The 20,876-nt window shown below is 45.9% G+C and overlaps 1 protein-coding gene across 1 annotated transcript in view; it reads left to right on the top strand.

The window, feature by feature from the left end:
• Fig4 (FIG4 phosphoinositide 5-phosphatase) overlaps positions 1–11,607 on the top strand; it is a 105,265-nt gene extending 93,658 nt beyond the window's left edge. Inside the window, exon 23 of the mRNA XM_021648660.2 lies at positions 11,020–11,607. Within this exon, the coding sequence (XP_021504335.1) occupies positions 11,020–11,197 (178 nt within the window). The 3' untranslated portion in view covers positions 11,198–11,607. The remainder of the gene's footprint in view (positions 1–11,019) is intronic.
• Positions 11,608–20,876: the final 9,269 nt, after the last annotated feature.

The following is a 20,876-nucleotide window of genomic DNA, read 5'->3' as shown; positions in this document are numbered from 1 at the left end:
ATCCTAAATTGGAAGCATTTAACCTGATTCAGGTCAGAAAAAAAAAATCATCACGCCTCATTTCTCTAACACCAAAAGTTCTGTAAAAGAATACAAATGGCTTTTTTTTTTTTTAATTTTAGAATCCTCAAGCAGAATATAAAAAGAGTATCAAAAATACCAGTGGCTGCAGCTTGAATAGAAGTACTGTCATTGCCGTTTGCTTGTGCTCCAGGGGTAGACTGTCCCTTCTGTCTCCTTGGGGAACAAACACATGTGCCTGCCTGCAGATGGGGTCATCCCCAGCCTGGTGCCTGTTCCAGATGAGATGAAGGCCTGAGGCCAGGTGTGCTTTACCCTCTTGCTGGCTCTGATGGGCAGGAGTCAGTTGCAGCAACCGTGATCCATTCTAGGCGGGGTGAACAGAAAGCGACTTTACTCTGGGGTTTGGGGTTTGGGGGATCATGGGAAGGCAGTAGAAACAGACTGCAGACCTGGCTTCCAGGTATCATTTCCTGAAGAATATAGCAAGCTGTCAGAGGGGCTGCTGCATTGCCTTGGTCAGGGAGCTAGCTGTCACAGCAGCTGCTGGTGCCAAACCCAGCTGTCTCAGCCATATGTCCCTGTTGCTCTGGCCACGTCAAGAATGCAATCATGTCTGCCAGAATCTACACAGTAGATACTTCTCTCCATGTGATTCAGTTACAAATCAAAGCATTGTGTAATTACCATAGTAAATAGAACTGTGGTCTGTGGTCATATCTTTAAGTCAAATTCCAAGAGTCTGGGATGCTTTTTTTTTTTTTTTTAATGTGCAATGGTGTAGAGATGTCAGATCACCTAGAACTGGAGTTACAGACAGTTATGAGCTGCCACATGGGTGCTGGGAATTGAACCTGAGTCCTTTGCAAGAGTAGCCAGTGCTCTTAACCACTGAGCCAACCCTCCAGCCCCGAGTGGTTGGTTTTTGCCTGTTTTTGGTTGGTTGGTTGGTTGGTTGGTTGGTTGGTTGGTTGGTTGGTTGGTTGGTTTGGGTTTTCCTTTTTCTTTTCAGTGAATTCAGTACATTGGAAGGAGAGTCAAGTCAATACTGAAGACCTGTGCTCTGCCAGTCTGTCCCGCCAGCCACCCAGCTGCCCACTTCTTGTTATAGTGGAACTTGAAAGCATAGGATCTCTGGGCATGCACAGCTCTCCTCATCAGGTCCTTGTGGCCTCATCTCCTACTAACACAGACTGTCCGTCTGCTTCTCTACACTATGGTGGCGAAGAGAATGAACACTGTAAGGAAGGGAGATAGGGACTGCCTCTTCTGGACTCCTGTGATGGGCCCACCATTTCCAAGGACAGCAAGGGCTTTCCAGAGGAGAAGGGGGAGCAGGCGGATGAACTTCTGAGAAAACAACCCTGATGAGGAGAAAGGACAAGGCAGTGCCAGCCAGCAGCAGCAGGAGGAGCCATATAGGCAACAGCTCTCTCATTTAGTTGACCATTTGGGAGATGTGTGAAAAAATACACTTCTAAGATAGATATGTCTGGTGGGTTCTGGGAAGAATACAAAAGTTTTAATTTTATGTGTGTGTGTGTGTGTGTGTGTGTGTGTGTGTGTGTGTATGACACACGCATGCATGTGCTGATGTGTCAAAACTGAGCAGGGCACTGGCAGTAAAGATGAGGAAGCCAGGCAGAAAGAGGCACGTGCCTGCACTCTGGCACTTGGGGATGAAGGCAGAAAAAATTGAGCGTTCAAGGCTGTATAGCAACTTCAAGGCTAGCCTCAGCCATGTAGCAAGTTCAACATTAGCCTGAGCTATGTGAGACCCTTCCTTAAAAACCGAAAAGAAAAAAAAAAAAAAAAAAAGATGCAAGAAAGTCCCTGTTGCTCTGGCCAAGTCAAGAATGCAATCACGTCTGCCGGAATCTACACAGTAGATACTTTTCTCCACGTGACTCATATGAACACAGTGGAAGCCTCAGCCTTTTGTACATTTTGATGAAACAGTGAAAGGGCAGCTCTGTGACTTTACGGAAGCTCCCCTGAGACATTGTGCAACAGGAGAGTACCAGAGGTCAGCCCTACATAAAGCTATGAGAACAAGAGAACACAGAGCTGACAAGCACCCACAGACAGCAGACACATGCCAGAGAGTACACAAGAGGCTGGGTGTGCAACGCACCACTTCAAAATGAGCCAAAGTGTAAAACTCTTAAATCCAGAACAAAAGAAGACCCAAGAAGCATTTAAAGTGTCACTCTGACAATAGGCAAAGATTTAACACACATAAATAGGCACCTTAAAAAAAGAAAAGAAAAACTTCTAAAAACAGGGATGTGGAAAGAAAAGCCTCTTCAGGAACATGAAACTCCTTAAAAGTCAGCGTTGCAGAGCTCACTGAATACGCAGAGTATCTGCTTGTTTTGGTTAACATTGGGGTGTGTAAAAATTAACCTTACGGGGAGAACGTCCTTTAAGCTTTTATACATAGACTTCTTATAGAAAGAATATGAGACAGTTGTAAGGTGGATACAGTACTTCAGACCAGAAAAGAATTTTAAAATGAGTAGCATTTCAAACTCTCAAGGAAAGACCATGTGAGCCAAGGATATTATCTTCAAAGCTTTTAAGTGTAAAAATAGGTTTTGTTGCCAGTAAGGACCCAGGGAGTGTTGTCTCCATGGGTGTCGCAAAAATGAGCTTTCGACAACACAACTAGAGCCGTTTCTGGGGCTTAGATAAGTGACCCCAAAGTTCGTGCGTCATGGTGCACGGCCGGTGGCTCTGTAGAGAGGCGAGGCGGTGCCCACAAAGGAAGGGCCTAGTGCAAGGACATTGGGTCATCGAGGGTACGCCCTTAAAGGGGATGTCGCTGCAGCGTCTCTTCATCCTCTCTTCTTCCTCTCTGCCTCAGAGCAGCTTCTACTGCGCACTCCTTCCAGGGTGTACTGCCTTGCCACAGGCCCAACGCTGTGGACCAACAGACCATGGATTAAAACGCCTGAATTTGTGAGCCAAAAAATAAACCTTTCTGTTCACTTTAAGGTGATTATCTCACGGATCTTGTCACAGTGACAGAAAGCGGATTAGCACAGACGCTGATACAAAGTACAGTGCCAACAGTAAACCGTGGTTGTCTACATGTCCAGAGTAAAGGTCTGAAAGGAGAGGCTCAGAGATACCTCAGTTCAGTGGTCAAATGGAGTGCGTTGCTGTATGTAACCCAGCTCTGAACAAGCTAAGACAGGAAAAGCATATACGCATAGAATCATAGTGATGCTGGTAGCATGAGCATTACTATCCTGAGGCTGACACACATGCACAGGCTTCAGAGTGAGAATTCCCAGTCCTTACACTGTAGTCTTAGAATGTCACTTTCCCACTAATGGGAACCAGAGCTCCTGGAAGAAGTTGCTGGTTCTAGGCCTCTGTTGGGAAATAAAACTGAAACTTCTTGCTGAGCCAGGTGGCAAGAAAGCTCTCGGAGAAAAGTAGGGTCCCATCAAGGAGCACTTAGTGAACTTGAAGAAGCCCCCAGCGGACAAGGATAAGACAGCTTGGACCCCATAAGCATAGCAGCTGCAGTAGAATGAAGGTCAGACAGTGTGTTTAAACCCGGATGTTTGTAAGGAGGTTTTAATCGGGTCACTCTGAAAAATGGCGTCACTCTGGTAAAGCGACAAGAAGAATAAAGCCTGTGATGCTTAGAAGAATAGGAACTGTAGTACTGAGTCCCCAGATGAGAGGTAGTTGCCATTAAACACGGTAGTTAAAGCACTGAATGGTATTAACGGCTGTGCATAGATTCTATTAGGGCGATGGGCTTGGGGAGATAAAAGGACCAAGAGTTCCTAGGAAAGAAAGAGCTGTAAGCACATTCCAGAGCAGCACACCACACAGAAGATCCTACAGTAACCTCGAAGCCCACGTCTTCACTGCCTGGCACGGGGGCCATTGGTCTCACACGATGCCATGCACTTGTCCTGAGGCAGTAATACTGAAAACCATTTTAAATGTATTTAATTCAAATTAATGTAGGTGTAAATTTAAACTGCCACCTCTAGCTCATTGCTGCCGTCACTGCATGAGTGCACGAGGAGAGCAGGTGGCTAGCCCTCGGAACGTGAACTTAGACGATTTCTTTTTAAAGAACTGAACCCATTTTCCCTGTAGCACCTTGGCAGGCTCGAGCCCAGGCTTCGGTGTGTGAGTGCCTCGTTGGAAAGATTCAAGCACTTTGATGAAAGAGCTAGAGAGAGGCAATGTGCATTCACGGGAAAACGCTAGAACAGTATCCACAAACCAAAGGCTGACATCGCGGAGAACACGAAGGCTGGAAGGGAAGGTCGTCTAGTTGGAAATGTTGATCATGGCCACGCACCAGCAGTTAGATGCTGTGGGCTCTTAGGTCCTGGTGGAGATTGTGAAGCAAAGACAGAGGTCACAGCAAAGACAGGTGACTAAGGTGCCCGCTGAAATCTTGTCCCATCGTGGCCTGTGCATCTTAGTGGACCCAGGGTGTAGTTTTGACCTGATGAGGGTTTTCTCCCAGAATTCCTGCAGAAGGAATGAGACGGATGGCCCAGAACCGTGGTCTGGTTTTGAGGGTAATATTGTCTTGATCCTCTGGCTAAGATGCGATGATAAATTACAACAGCAGCAACCCCGGGGGAGATATGGACAGTTTTGGTAGCAACAGGCTGAACATCAGGAAGAGAAATGGAGTCCGTGGGTCAAACTCTTCGTAGATCTTCTGGAAATGCTAAACGGGGTTTGATGTCTACCGAAAGGCTGAGTCTACAAAGGAAGTACGCTTGTAACATAGCGAAAAGGATCGCATATGGTTGTTAAAACTGTAAGTGCTAATAGTTTAATCACCAAATCGGGTCTAGTTGTTTAACCACTAACCATGAATCGTCGTGATTACACCCAGTTCTAAAAACATCTCGGTCAGTGTACAGCTTCCTCAACATGTGCAAGCCAGAAAAGTCACCTCCACTGTTAAACCACACAGGGCGCAAACATTAGTTCCTCATTCAAGTATAAGATGGAGTTGTTTTTTTTGTTTTGTTTTGTTTTTTTGTTGTTGTTTTTATCAGAAATGGCTGTATTAAAAGCAGCCCCCGCTGAACAAAGAGCATTAAAGGGCACCAGTAAGGATTTTCCTTAAATACGTCGGGCATGTCTAATGAATTTCTGCCTGGAGTGTTTCTTCTGTGAGTGGGAGCAGCAGTTAAGGCTGAATGTCACCAGTGCTCAGTGTTTGAGGCACCGAACGATGTCTGTTAAACAGCCCGTGAATGAATTGGTAAATATATTATCCTAAATAAGACCGCACCACTCCTTGAGGGGAAATACGGAACACCCTGTCAGAATCTGCGATGTAATTATAATATTTTATGTCCAAAAATATGACTGGCATTTGAATGAGGGGCAATAGGTCATCTCCCTTTGAGGCTCTGAGAAGCTCAAAAATATATTTTCCTCTTTCATGGCCAGGAGACAAATGTGGATTTTTTTCTTTTTAATTTTTATTTCTTGTCATCTAAGTGCACTAATAAGCTAGGTTTCTCTACTGGAATCCACAAAAGAAACTAGTCTCACAGTTTCTATAGCATGTAGTGTGTAAATGCTAGGGTGGTTGTTTTGTTTTCATCTGGAAACAGATGCCATCCTTCTGATGAGACTGTCTGTCCAGTGTTGGGTCTGATATCACCCCATCTCTTTCCAGCAGCCTCTGTGTGGGTCATGGATGTGTTTTCTTTCCCACCTCAGAAATGCATTAAGTAGATGGGGAAGTTTAAAAAAAATGTCCTCATTGGAAAAATAAAAGATGAATCTAATAATTGAATCTATAATTAAATATTAAACTGTGCCCTCCAGTGTAGGGTTAGTGGTATTTTGTCATTTAAAAGAAAGTTCATGTTTAAAAATTCTCAGTGCTCCTAGCACTTGGGGCAAAGAGGCAGGAGGATCAGGAGTTCCAAGATAGCTCAAGCTGCATGATGAAATCTTTTCTCAAGAAAAACACTGGAGCCAGGCAGTGGTGGTATACCCCTGTAATTCCAGCATTCAGACATCTGAGGGTGGTGAGTTTGAGGCTAGCCTGGGCTACATAGTAAGACCCTATCTTAAAAAAAAAAAAGAAAAAATCTGGCCAGCCCGCTGCCATGAGGCATGGGCAAGCAGAGGGCACCCAGAAGCCCACTCGCAGCAATGCCACAGAAGACACTCAGAGCCTTGCCAGCCTCGTGGCCTGCCCTCAGTGGGACTGCCCACAGAGTGCAAGTATGTGGTAGACAGATGGGAGAGAAAGAGAAGCAGAATGGTTTGAGCATCATGAAGAGAGGTGAACCGGAGACAGGAGAATGGCGAGGAATAGGTTGTCATCAGAAGCCTGTCCCACCACCTGAGGCCGTGGTGAAGCCTCAAGCCTGAGCCGCCCCTAAGGGCCATGTCCGAGTCTGTGGCCGTGCAGCGGAAGGGTTCTGTGTTGGTGTCTGTGGCTCGTATCACCAACTAAAGACAATATGAATGTCCCTGGTCTGGGTTGTTGTCTGGGCCGTGCTGTTGTCCAAGGGCTGGGTAGAGCTGCCCCCGCCCCTCACTGGCTCTGGCACTCGGGAGACCCCTCTCCCAAGTACCTCCCTGTACCTCACCTGGAAAGCACAATAGAGCTGGTTCTAGTGAGGTGGGCATGAGTGTGGGAGAGCGAGCCCTGCTGAGGCATTGTATGAGCTAGCCAGGGCAGTGCTGGAGAGCTCGCCCTGGTAGTAAGGGTGGGGGAGAGCTGGTAAGCTGACCAACTCAGCCACCACTCAGGCACAGACCCAGGGCTTTGGGTTGGCCCATCCCAAGATCTGCCTCATCTAGGAACTGCTGGAGAGCCTGAAGGGGCCGGTCCTACACATCCAAAGCTGTAGGATCTCCATGACACAGGGCGGCGACGGGACATCCAAAAGGAGTGTGGACAGAAGGGTGTACCGTGGGACACACAACCCACAATAGCTTCCACAATGAGATTTTGTTTTGTTTTGTTTTTATTTTATTCTTTTGTTGGGGTTGTAGATAAGGAAGGGCAGGGAGATGAGTGGGATTGTAGGGTACATGATGTGAAACTCACAAAGAATAATAAGTAGTTGGAGCAGGGCTAAATGGTAGTATGTCTGCCTAAGATGTCCAGGGCCCTGGGCTCGATTCCCATCACCATAAAAATTTAAGTAGATCTTATTTAGCATTCTGTATCTCTCATCTATGTAACTGACAGTGGCCATGATAGACAAGAAGCTTTCAAGCTTTAGCGGGTGTCAGAGTCTTCCGATGGGCTCATCGAAACACTTTTCTTGGCCTCGACCTTAGCTACTCTGATTCTGTAGGTCTGGCGTGGGAGCCAGGGATCTGTAGTCCTGATGCTGTGGTTCCCGGTGCTGCTGCTGCCTCTGGCTGGCCAGGTCATACTTTGAGCTTAGGTCTGTGAGGTCCCCCTGTGTCTGGATCATGAAACAAGGGTTCTTTGTGACTCCCAACGCTTCCTGCTCCCTTTCTTGTTCCAGTAACACTGGGGATATCTTGGGCTTTCTTCTGACCCACGTGCAGCAGTGAGCATTTTAATATAGTTCTATTGTTCAACACAGAGTTCTATCAGGGGCAGTTGGTGCATTTTCCGACCCCCTGTCAGATGACTGTAAAACAAGAGTGAGATTGTGCTGGAAGCCTAAACCCACCGGTTGCACTGTGGAGCCGAGCCAGCCAGTGCTCGTTGTTTCCTGTGTGCAGAGCTGCTCATCATTTTCTGTAACTCTGCTTTCCATGAATCAGGTCCTGAGAAACAGATTAAGGACTCCCAGTCTATTTCTTGATAAGAAATCAAAGGCATTGGATGGAAGTGGCTGGTCCCATTTGTGGCTGCCCAGGCCCAACTACCATCTGGACGGGAGGGGCTTTTCCTGTGCCAATTGTAAGGTTCTGGTTTCTAGAAGGTGCCTTTGAACAGCCCTTGGAGTCTGCTGTGATTCTTTCCAGGATTCTCATACGCAAAGGGTTCCATTCAAAGAGAGGACGGGCACATCAGTCCAGTTCTACAAATAGCTCTGAGTGATGGAGAGTGTAAAGCCTGTCCTTCCTTCCTCCAGGGTGGATGTGAAAGCTAGGTAAGACAATGGACGTGTAAGAGCTCTGAGGAGTAGGCGCTGGAGCAGTGGAGGTGGCATGTTGATGGTGGAGACCAGGAGATGCTATGGTTGCTGATGGGAATCTCTGAAAACTAATGGAGCCGCTTTGTTGAAGGGCCTGGTTAAAATGGTTTGGCCTTGAACATTGCCAGCCATTAAAGAGTAGTGACTGCTCATCTTGAATTAAATTAACTTCAGAGTTCCTGTATTTTTCTTCTGAGGCAAAATTATGAATAGATTCATAGAGTATCTCAGCACCCACCATCATAATGTGCTAACCGCAGACCCTGTGTCTGTACTGAGAAATAAAGTCCTGTCAGTTTGACATACAATGTGATTTTGCCAACTCAGTATTTCCCCAACCCCCCACCTTTCATCTGTCCTTTTCTCCATCATTATCTCCCTATCTTGAGAGAGAGAGAGAGAGAGAGAGAGAGAGAGAGAGAGAGAGAGAGAGGTGTTAGTACATGTTTGCATATGTGTGGAAGCTGACGGCCTCAGGTGTCTTCAATTGCTCTCTACCTTATTTTTTGAGGCAGGATCTCTCACTGACTTGGGGGGATCACCCATTGACTGGCCAGTAATAGCCAGGGATCTGTCTGTCTCTGATCCCAGCCAACTCCGTCCCAACCCCTCCCATACCAGGCCTGGGGTTACAGGTGCGCACTGCCACATCAGCTTTAACGTCAGTGTCGGGATTCCAAACTCAGGTCATTGCACTTGTGCAGCAAGCACATGTGACTGACTGAACCGTCTCCTTATTCCACCTTTTATTATTTTAACCTTAAATGAATCACTCCTCCCTTGGGTTTTATTTAAGTAAGGATTCAGTCTAAGATTATATGAAATTATTAGAATGCTTTTAAAATAAGAATACACGTGTTTCTTAAATTGTATACCAAATTTGAGTTGAAACACATGATCCTGAGCTGAAATTTAAAAAAAAAAAAAAGATCTTGGCTTCTGGAATGACTATTGCCTTCCAGCTTTATTTTATTTCAGTGAGATGTCCTATAATCTCCAGCCATCACAGGGTGGTGTGTGTCGCACACAAAGGCAGAGTCCCGTGAGCCACCTGATGACTTTTCTTTCTTTTTCTTTCACACGTGTGTGTGTGTGTGTGTGTGTGTGTGTGTGTGTGTGTAGAAGCCTAAGGTTGATATCACAAACCTTTCTTGATCACTCTTCAACTTCATTCTTTGAGGCAGGATCTCTCCGTCAAAACCAGCATTCACTGCTGCAGAGAGTCCAGCCAGCCAGCTTGTTCTGGGGAACCCCCATCTCTTCCTTCCCAAACTGTAACTGTGGGCAGCCACCATGCCCACCTGACATTTGTATGGGCTCTGGGGATCTGAACTCTGGTCTTCTTGCTTGCAGAGCCAGCAGTTTAACCGCCAAGCCATCTCCCCAATTGACAACTTGGTATCTTTCTAGAGGAGTAAGAAAAGCCCACATTTATTTAAGTGCAGCACAAGAAGATAGAACTTTTTGAGGAGCCCTTGAGCAATTTCTCTTTTCTCCCATATGTTATCACACTGCCCCATTTCCAGAAGAATGCTAACAGTCCAGCTGCCTCTGGGGTCCACTGTGCTGATCACAGACCCCTCCCCTAACTCCAGAGTCCCAGCTAAGCAAATGGCTAGCGTCAGGATGCCTCTGTGACTCCTCCCAGATGCACAGGAGCAAGGCTGAGTCCCCAGCCCAGCTGAGGGTTATCTTGCTTGTCAGAATGTGAAGAGCCTTCTTGAAGGAGAGCCGAGTGATGAAGTGTGATGTCCTTAGTTTTCCATCCCTTCTCACCAGTGGCCTCTTCCTGACCTTCTGAGCGTATACGTGAGCAGTCACACACCACTCACACAGGCGTCCTCTGGCTCACCTGTTAGTTGGCTCATCCCCTGGGGGTCTGCCTAACCCAGCTGAGGACTGCAGTAACTGGTGGGCATTCTACTGGCTGCAAGTGGACAGTGTGCCAGGAAACGACCCCACCGTGACAAATTTTGACAAGGCCTGTCTAGAGACAGTGCCTTCCTCAAGGGATGGATAGGAATTTCAAGCACTCTAGTGGGCTGGGCGGGTGAATGGAGGGCCATTTCTGAGTAGAGGATTCTTGGGTGCTTCAAAAAGGAAGGGCGCTGTCTGTCACAGAGTCACAGTTCTTCGCCTAAAACCCTGAGGCCAGATGTGCTGTAGAATTAAGAAGTGTTAGCACGCTAAGATATAGTCAGCTCGTACTGATATCCCCAGTAAGATCTGAGGCCGTGTGTATGTATGACATGTGAATATTTGCATGTAGTAGAAGAGGTGAGAACAGTGCTTTTCTAGTGGGGCCGGATGTTTCAGGCAGTGTGGCTTTTGGTTGTCAAAGCTTTTAGAATTTTGGAACTTCCAGTGAGAAATTGCACATGAGTAATTGTTGAGAGTGGTTCTCATTTACTGAGTGCTTGCATTGGTCCAGGCAATACACTGAGCAAGCATTTTACTGGCATAAACTCATTGGCCAGAATTATTACTGTGTCCAACTTCATTGACTCCCACTTAATCTTCCTTTAAAAAGCCAAGTGCCTGCAAAGACAGAGAACAAAACTTAGTGATAGTTACTACCAGAACTGCCTCCAGTGGGAGCCAGATGGACCCACAACTGTAAAGCTGCCATTCTCTAAGGACCAGGAAAAGGGACCTCTGCTATGCCTGGGTGTCAGGGACAGAGTCTCAGGCTGTGTTTATCCTGTGGTCTTCCAGCCAGACAAGAAGCCAAGAGCAACCGCAGAGGTTGTTTCTGGTTGGTCAATCCCACGTTCCGATGAGTGGTTCTCACAGCTCCTTCGGGTCCTTTTTCTGTTTCCTTTAACGCAGCCCTCTCTTTTGTCTCTTGCAGGGCTCCCATTTCAGCTTTCTCACAAGACAACATCTACGAAGTTCAGCCCCCGAGAGTAGACAGGAAGTCAACAGAGATCTTCCAGGCCCATATCCAGGCCAGCCAAGGTATCACGCAGCCCCTTGGTAAAGAGGACACCGCCATGTACCGCGAGTACATCAGAAACCGCTACTTATGAGGAAAGCCTTGAGGACGGTGACGTTACGCTGACTTGCACTGCGATCCTGTTCAGTGGAACTCCCCGGATCTGGAGACACAGCTCAGTGGTTAAGGACATGTACTGCTCTTCCAGAGGATCTGAACTTGGCCCCCAGCACCTACATCTAGTGACTCACAACCTTCAGTAACCCCAGCTACAAGGGATCCAGTGCCACCTTCTGAGTTCTGTAGGCACCTGTGCTCACATGGGTGCCCACACATGCACACACACCTACAGCCCCCCCCATACACATTCACCCACAACATTAAAAGTAACAAAAACAGAATCTTTAAATAGCAATCCCCCAAACCTTTGTATCTGAAGCGTTTCACCCCTTTGTACCACACAAATTACAAATTAGAGGAAATAAAGAAGTGGCTGCTTCTGTTGCTGTTCTTGCTTTCGATTTATTTTAGGAAAACTTCACATTATGAAATGTCAGATGAAGTTTTACTTTCTGAAGTTGGTGGGTTTCTATGAGTCTCCACTCTGTGCCAGGAACTATAGCAAGGTCTAGAAATATCCCAGTAACAAAACAGCCCTAAGTATTTTCTCTTAGGAAGAATAAAGCAATGCACTTTTTTTCATAGGTGCCATTTTTTTTTTTCCAGAATTTATTGTGGTGGTTTATATGTTACTTTTGTATTTTTACTGGAAAAAAAAAATTTCTTGACTCAGAGAAACATGTTCTTAGGAAATACCCTCTGAAGTGTCTATGGATAAAGGGGTCAGATCCCGACAAAGTACCGTCCAAAGCAGGGTTCGGGACAGATAAAGCATGTGGGGGAAAACATCATTAACTGGCAAATCCGAGGAGAGGACACATTACTGCCACTATTCTAAGAACTCTGTAATTGAAACTTACATCAAAAAGAGAACAGTGAAAATAGCTATTTGATGGCCTGGAGAGATGGGACAGAGGCAAAGGGCACACGGGGCTCTTACAGAGAACCTTGGTTCAGTTCCCAGCACCCATGCCACAGCTCAGCAACAAAGAAGTCCAATGCCCTGGTCAGGACTCATCAGCACCTGCACTCACACATACACCCTGCCACCCCGCCTCACTCCCACACACATAGTTTTAAGAAATAACCTCCTAGTGGTTGTGCTGAACAGCCCTGTGGTGCACAGTCGTGTAACGTTTGACATCCAGTTGTTCAGGCAGGTGATGGGCGCATCTGGATAGTACTTTAGGTAGTCAGACACTAACATGGCAACTGTGTGTTTTCTAACAGTTTGCCACAAAGCACTGGATGCCATGTTCTGTGTCTCTGTTTCCTGCTTAAGCCCATTTTAATCCATCTCAGTTCCCAGAAAGCCCTTGTTCCCCTAAGTAACACAGAGACGAGAACTAAACCGTCTAACCCAAGGAATGAGCAGCAACTCTGGGGTGCTGAGATTCTCCCAGAGGGTCACATTGTGGGTAAGTTTGAAGACCCCTTTAGAAGACATTTTTGGTTGACAACAGCATGAAATCAAGATTTGAGAAGGACAGGATAATGAGGGATTTTGTGTTGGTCCTGTTTCCACCTCTGCACCATAGCCTGTGGTGTGCGGATTCTCACGTGACTCCTCCCAGGTCACAGAGCAATCAGGAGCTGGTGCTGGGCTGCTGGTTAGTCTTCACTTTCTACAATTAGCTGCAGGGAATGAGGGGGCAACCAGTAATGATAAGGATAAGCTTCATCTTAAGTTCCCAGAAGATCTCGAAGCCTGATTGTCTCTGTAACCTTTCTGAACCCAACTCGCTCTAACTGTAAAATGAGGATAATAGGCCAAGCCTGGTGGTCCTGTGCTTACCTTAGAACTTGTCTCAAAATAAAAGGTTAAAAGAGGGCTGGGGATATAGCTCAAAGGTCAGACCTGACCTGGAATGTTTAAGGCCTGTTCTAGTTTGCTTTCTATTGTGACAAATACCATGACCAAAAGCAATTTAGGGAGGAAAATGTTCCTTTCGTCTTGCAGATTAGAGTCCATCATTGAAGGAAACTAAGGCAGAAACCTGGAGCAAAAATGGAAACAGACATATACATTCCAGGCCCACTGCCTGGGGAGGACAATATCCACAGTAGTCTCTGCCTTCCTACATCCATTAGCCATCAGGAAGGTGTCCCCACAGACCAGCCCAGTGGAGGCAGTTTCTCAGCGGAGAATCCCTCTTTCCAAGCATGTCAGGTTGACAACCAAGGTTAGCCAACCTAGCGGTTTTAGTCACAGTATTTATCACAAGGGAAAGCATATTAGAACAAGCCGTAAGCACTTCCGACCAGCAGTCTGCTTTTGACCTATATCCCCAGCCCTCTTTTAACTTTTTCGTTCGAAACAAGTTCTAGATTGACCAGGTTGGCCTTGGACTTGGTGGTCCTCCTGCGTCAGGCTCCTGAGTCATTAAATTCCCAATACCGCCCCAAACAAACAAAGATAAAAGTCAGGGAAGGGTAAGACTGTGTTGTGTGATGGTGAAACGGTCCATGGATCAGGCAGGCAAATGATGCTTAGTCGACCACAGCTGCGGCTGATGCAGGTGGAGTTGGTGATGGTAGTGGTGTTTTCACTCCCGACATCCTAATGTTCTTGTTTGTTTGTTTTTCCAGATGGAGTTTCTCTGTGTATCCTTGGATGTCCTGGACTCGCATTATAGAGCAGGCTGGCCTCGAACTCCCAGAGATCTGCCTGCCTCTTCCTCCCTGAGTGCTGGGATTCCAGGCGTGTGCCATCACACCTGGCTCACCCTAATGTTCTTTACCTAAAGCGGCTGCCTAGTGCCTCCCAGAGTTAACTTGATTCTGATGTGACATGATGGTGCCTGGATTGTCCTTTCTGCCATGAATTCTGCTTACCTTGGCTAATTAGTGATGCTTTGCAAATGAGAGCGCTGCAGGCGCAGCATTTAACCCCTACAGCAGCACAAGGAGCATGTAATCAAAGTGAGTGTGTACCTGAACATGCTCAGATGCAGAGCTCAGAGGACGGAGAAAATACAGAGGCTGCTCTCTCCACAGACCCTAAGGGAAGAAATGGGTAATGCTTAGGAGCATGAACTTTGGCTCCCAGCGCTTTCTATCAGCCACTGGGCTTGGAGCCATTCCGTTAGCATCTTTAGGCTGCCTTCTCACCTGGGGTAGCTAGCTGTAGAGAGAAAGAAAAAAAATTGGACATTGTATTAAAGCGTAGAGTTCAGTATTTGTCAGAGTGTGAATAGTCGCTACATGCTCGCTCAAAAGGTCAATGAGGGTGCGTGGTCACTACAGCTTGCTAACCTGAGACCCAGGCACCATTGCACTCACACTTACCAGGCTGTAGTCACATTTCAGCTTGTTCCTGCAGGGTTTAATGCCATAAGTCAAGCAATTGAAATGAGCCTTGTTACAGTAGCTCACCAATTCAAAGTATCATCAGATGGGCATATCCTATGACATTAAACCTATATGTTGACCATAATACCATGTACAGCAGTGGGGTGTTCACACTGCAGAGACAGGGAGTCCTTCTAGTTAGGTATGTGCATGTTTTGGAGAGGAGTTGATGAGTGGATCCTTTGCGACTTCCTTCCTTTTGTTTCCTTTTTCTCCATCTTTCTCCATGGCCTCATGGTGTCACTTCTAGCTGCCACTGTGGAGCAAAAACCACATCTAATTTTCACAAACCAAGAGATCCCCTTGTCTTGGTTGGACTTCCCAGCGTATCCCCTGCCTGGCCATGCCGTTAGCAAGACCAGACACATCTATTGCAAATGATTCTAGCATGAAAAGTCACTCTTTGCCACGAGCAAAAGAACTTACAAATGTGATTTGCCCTAAAAACAAAACAAAAAAAATTAACTTTAAGCTTAGATCTTGTAGATGCAAAATGAAATGACTGCGTGGGGCCCTTTTCTCCATAGAAAAGTAACTCCTGTCAGAATTCAAATACTTAGTCCTTCCCCGGTGTGTGAATAAAGAGTAGCTGCCTCTAAAATGTGAGAGTCTTAATTTTAGTCAAAAACTTCCCCTCTATCTTCTGCTTTGCAGGAAAGTTTTTCTCACTCAGCTCTGAGATTTCTCCTGGGGCTTTGCCAGATGCTGGGTGAGACGGGGTCTGTCCCTTTGGAGGGTAGGAAGCCTGCAGTCTGCTACCCGATCTGTGCCTTGGGAGCTGGCTGGTTAGAAAGGGGTTGCTTAGAGTGCGAGTGAAGAGAAGATGTTGTTCTCATGTCCCAGCAGGGGTTTTCTTGAAATCACATTTTGTTCTTTTCAAACTGGATTAGAGTTGCATCCTCATTTTTTTGGTTTTAACCCCCTAGCATTTTTTCAATTGTTCTGTTAAAGCAAGAAGCACTTTTTGGGCCTGACAGATCAACCGATTGTTCCAGTTAGATGAATCCTCTGTTGAGGGTAGCATGATCTTTTTTTCCCTACTTATTGAAGCGGATCGCCCTCCCTTTGGGAGAAGAGGTTGGTTATTTGGAAACTGCACATGTTCTGGTGTGCTTCTGGCAGAGGTCAGGTGGCTCTAGCCACACATAGTAGCTTCTCTCAATTGACTCTTGATTTCCCTTTCCATTTTAGAGCCGGGAGGACCAATCACTAAAGAACATTAAGCTGTCGTTTAATTTTGGCTACCCTCATGCAGAATATTTCTGCATGCTCCCTTCTGTAGCACTTTTGAGTGGACTCTAATGTAACTGCCAACTGGTTAATAAAAATTGTAACCTAAGTTGATGCCCAGAGGTGCAAGGTATTTTGTTTGTTTGTTTGTTTGTTTTTTGTTTTGTTTCTCCTTAAAGAAAATGACATGCATTCGTTTAGTGAGAGAGGAAAGGGCTGGGAAACAGAATTTGCTAAATGAAGCAGTAGTCAAGACGCTTGTCAAAGCAAGAGCAACACACATTGGTAATGTGGAGAGGACCACACACGCTAGTATCACGGGATTAGCTGTAGAGACAGGAGCCTGCTTCTGCCAGCCTTTTCCTTGCTCCTAAGAACCAAATAGCTCCAGCAGTTCTCTAGTGTGATCCCATTTAAAATGGGAATCATAACACAACTGAGTTGCCCATCACATACCCCAGTCCCATCTCCTCAGCATTGTATTTCACAGATGACTGGGTTGGCATTCAGGTCACCACCTGACCCCAAGGTTACAGAATATTTTAAACTGAGGAAGCCCCAAAGGTCTTGCCTTCAGGGAGCAGTGCTGTCTTGGCATCACCTTCAATTATAGCTGGACATCTCTCTGGGTGGTCTCCTCTGGGTATGTTCTTATGATTCGATTTGTAATGGGCATCTTTGACTTACGTTAGTTAAAAGGAGGCATGCATCTGTGTGTGTGTGTGTGTGTGTGTGTGTGTGTGTGTGTGTGTGTGTAGTATGTCTAGTGGGTAGCTAAGGGATGGAGTTTCTTTTCTCTGCCTTGTCTGTCATGCTCACTTCTGCCTCTATGAGGGCAGGACAGGAGAAGGAGATGAAATTTCTCTCTTTGTTGCCTTTTCTGGTTTTGAACATTGGGCATCAGCAGTGTGCTAGGAGCCAGGCCAACTGCTTCTTTGAATTTGGTAGGGTGATGAAAACAATTCTTTTCCTTGAGGAACCTATAGTCTAGAGGGAAAAACAGATGTGAAAGCAATCTAGGACCCTCTAGACCCTCTAGGACCCTGATCACTCTCTAGGGTAATCAGGACTAGTTTTTGCTAGAGTGGGTCTTCAAAAAATAATTTAAAAATGACATTTTTGGATAACAGAAAAGATATTAAAGAAAATGATGGAAATATGGGTATAACTTAAATTGGGGTCAGGGTGTCCTGAAGATGGTGGAAGGAAAGGGAAATAGTGAGGAGAGTCAGAAATAACACTGGAAACATTAGGCACATAGATAGCAAAAACCTGAGATAAAGGTTCCCTGTGCCCACACAACCATAGACATGATGGAAGACCTTCAGAAAGGTTTTGTTCGCATAGGTCCTTACCTGTCGATATTTAACCCACTTAGAAATGTGACTTGGAGTGAGCTTATCACATGCCAGCACAAACAGCATGTGGTTTATTTTCACTCTATCAAAACTCAAGCGGTGGCCTCCCTGAGGCCAGTTGCCTTGTGCAGTCTGGAACTTTGTCAGTAGGCTGAGACATCCATCATCTGATTTCAAACTCTGAATGGCTCTTTTGCCTGTGTGATTTTTGTGACACCATGTACTGGTCATTTAGAAAATATTGGTTCACTAAACTGGAAAAATCTTCCAAATGTTGACAGTTTTGTTTAAGCCAAACAGCCTTCAAAAAAAAGTGTTTAAGCTTTGGGAGGCTTCCAGCTTCATGGTGCTGAATATAAGAAATCTGTGTCTTTGCTTGAAAGCTCAGATTTTATCATTGGCAACGGATATTTCTAATTTTTCCTTGTAATGAACAGGCCCACTTTGTTCATTTTCTAGAGAAGTCTGCCAAGTCTGAATAACTATAGTTTGGAAATTATTCTTTCGAGTAAAAATAGTCTTTCGTGAAAAAGCGGTTGGTTCCTGAGCAACTCACTTTATTCAAAGGCAGCTGCTGCCCTTGATAAGCACTGAAGCCATGTCCCATGGCAGCATGGAACATTGTCAAGGCTGCGTTCAAAGGCAGAGCTTTAACCGAGTTAGTTTGTGCCGGCTGTGGTGGCAAAGGATGCTGTCTGTGGTTTGGTGACCTGCCTCCGCTCACGTTAAGACTCTTGCAGTTTTAACAAGCCCTGCATTTCCACCATCAGGGCAAATGTCAACAGTATGGGAAAGGGTCGGATGGTAGCTTCCAATCATTATGAAATGGTTTCGCCTCACAGACACCCCTAAAGAGGTCTCAGGAAACCCCCTAATCTTCAAGAGCTGCATATGAGACTTGCTCTGTGGGGATCACAAGTGTAGAGTTCAGCCCGTCACCTGCCTTGGAGGAGGAAGGCCATGATTGGACACCCTGACGTTTGAGTGCTCCCATTAACCACATGCTATCGCAAGGTGTTACCTGTTGTCTCCCAAGAGGCTGGAGCAACTCACACTCATCTTTCCAAGCCAGAGCCCACCCGGATGCCCATCAGGAAGATCATGGAGGACAGGCCTGACAGCGATGACTCTGGATTGTCAGTGCCACCAGGGGATGTGACTCATCCTCTCAGCACTGAGCCAACTCCTTTAGGAAGATAGTAACTTATTCCTGCTTTGAAAGGCCTACCGGGGAGATTTTCACCTTCCTTTAAACCCCACCGCAAGCCTGCTGTAGACTCCCACTACCCTGGGATTCCTGACTGTAGACTAGATACCTCTCATTCTTGAGAAGATGTTTGTATAGGTAACACAGTTTACTTTATCACATCAAAAGAATCAGCTAGTGCAGAATTTGGATTTGGTTATTGAAACAATGTAAGTTTTATAGATAGTGTTTGCATTTTATTTATTATTTTGAGACAGAGTTATCCAAATGTAGCCCAGGCTGGCCTCAAACTCACAATCTCCCTGCCTTGGCCTCCCAGTCCCAGTGCTGGGGTCATAAGGATGTGTCACATGCCCAAGTAAGAAGAATTTATTTTTAAAATTTTTTATTTATTTATATTTGAAGGTATGTCAACAGGGAAACTCAAATACAGATAATATTAACACATATTTATTTAGTTGTTTATTTTGCCAAGAGATGTGGATAACAATTTTGTTGAGTTTTGTTTTTCCTTAGAGCCTGATTCCTCAGAAAAATGTTTGAGAAGAGATGTGGGCAAATCACATGTGCTTTAAGAATATTTTCTGAATGTCTCTTCCCTGATTATGGAGCTACTTTTGATTCAATCCAATAAAACATTTAATTTTGCCTGTAGCTTCAGAGAAATTCACAGGTCACGTTGTTCACAAGAAATGGAAGTATATGACCTTTCTAATCATTTTAGGTCAGACTGTAAAAAAAAAAAAATCCAGTCAAACTTTCCCCATGAGGGATAGAATTAAATCAAATGTCTCTATAAATTTTTTGAGAGTCTTTCATGTTTGAAAAAAATAAAAATCTAACAGCCTAATCAAGAAGCTCAAATTGTTGTCTATATTGAAGACAACATGCTTCTTACATGCTAGGCTAAGCATTCTTTAAAAGAATCACCCAATTAGAGACAACAGTCCTGAGTTTAGAGCCAGCTGTGGGTAGGAACACCCTGTGTCCACACTTACATTGGAGACATAAGGTGACCATGACAGGCCCAGCTGCCCCTGAGCTCCACGTGTTACCTGGCTGATGAGGGCCCTCCCTCTCACCGGGGCCATGCTGACACCGGGTTTCCTAGTGTCAGTGCTAACTGGCCTCTCTATGGACGAATGGGCTAAGGGGCTGGACTTAGAGCAACTGCAATCAAGTCCCTGTTTCAGCACCCGATGAACCAGAAATTCTGAGCCATGTAGAACCCCTCTGCCTCATTTTTCTCTTTCTCTTAAATGGCTTATGATAATAGAATTTCTGAATAGTACTGATTGCATTTGTATCATTTGGAAGATTAAATGAGTTATTTTGGGGCTGGAGGGGGGAACTGTTTAGAACAACTCCTGGCGCACATCACACATTTTGATATGCTGATGTTATTACTGTGGAACTATAACCTGTGTGAGATCCCCAGTTAGGGAACACTTTGCTGACGGTCTTCGAGGGCTATGCAACTCAGCCTGTGTGCCCCAGCTCCCGTCTCTGTAGTTGGGAGTAAACAGCAAAAAGTAGCTTATTGGGAAACTGGGGAGGCAGAGGAGAGCCACCAATCTCAAGAAAGGCTCTGAATGATCAGAGAGGAGGGTTCTTGGCTCAGAAGCATGGCCTGGGGTGTGAGTAAACTCCCAAAAGCGAGAGCACTTTTGTACATCAGTGTTCCCCGTACACCTGGGACAGATATCGGAAGAAAGAAGGGTCTGGAATGGTTGTTTTGTGCCTCCCTGGGTACCACAAAATATCGGGTAAGAGAAGGGCACAGGGCTGCTAATGCCAACATTTGGGAACTTCTCTGGGCTGAGGAAAGCAGCCTAGAGCAGAAGAGGGTGTGCACTGATGAGAAAAATGAGATTGGGTGGATGTGTGAAGAATTCTTACTCACCATAATTCCAAGTGGCAAATTCTCACCAGGAAACTCAATACAGAGAGCCTTCTGTGCTGGGGCGATCTGGCGCTGGGGACCTGAAGTGTGATTGATGAGGCTTGGTGGGAAAGAAGAGAGAACACTGTGGTAGAGGAGTCTCCCCTGGGGGAGGTGGTAATGAGAGAGAAAGGGTGTCAGAGAGGGTAGGTCATGCAACTGAGGCTAAACTGGGATGGGACTAGCTCTGAAGTTCAGGTGTGTGTGTGGAGAGGGTTTATAGTCATGAGGCTGACCTTAGAATGGGCACAGTTTGGGGGAGTTGCATGCCTTTGTCTCCAGAGGCTGGAGCAGGAGAGCTGATTATGCCAGAACCAAAGAGAAAGGAGTTTACCTGGAACCAAAGTAACCTAGAACGTGCCACCAATCCCCAGGTTGGAAGCCTGATAGACAGACAGACAGACAGTTGCCATTCTCATGGATTAGCTCTCCCCCACTCTCCTTGGCCAGCCTGTAGAGTTGGCACCAGCCATACCAGCCATGGCCCTGGTCTCTGTGAAGACTCTCTCTGACCAGAGACCCTGTTCCCTGGACTCTGGGGCTCTGAGGCAGTAGCCTCCAGAAA

The sequence above is a fragment of the Meriones unguiculatus genome, chromosome 20 (assembly GCF_030254825.1).
Source record: "Meriones unguiculatus strain TT.TT164.6M chromosome 20, Bangor_MerUng_6.1, whole genome shotgun sequence".
NCBI lineage: Eukaryota > Metazoa > Chordata > Mammalia > Rodentia > Muridae > Meriones > Meriones unguiculatus.
The sequence above is the reverse complement of the archived record's forward strand: the minus strand, read 5'-3'. Positions and strand labels throughout refer to the sequence as shown.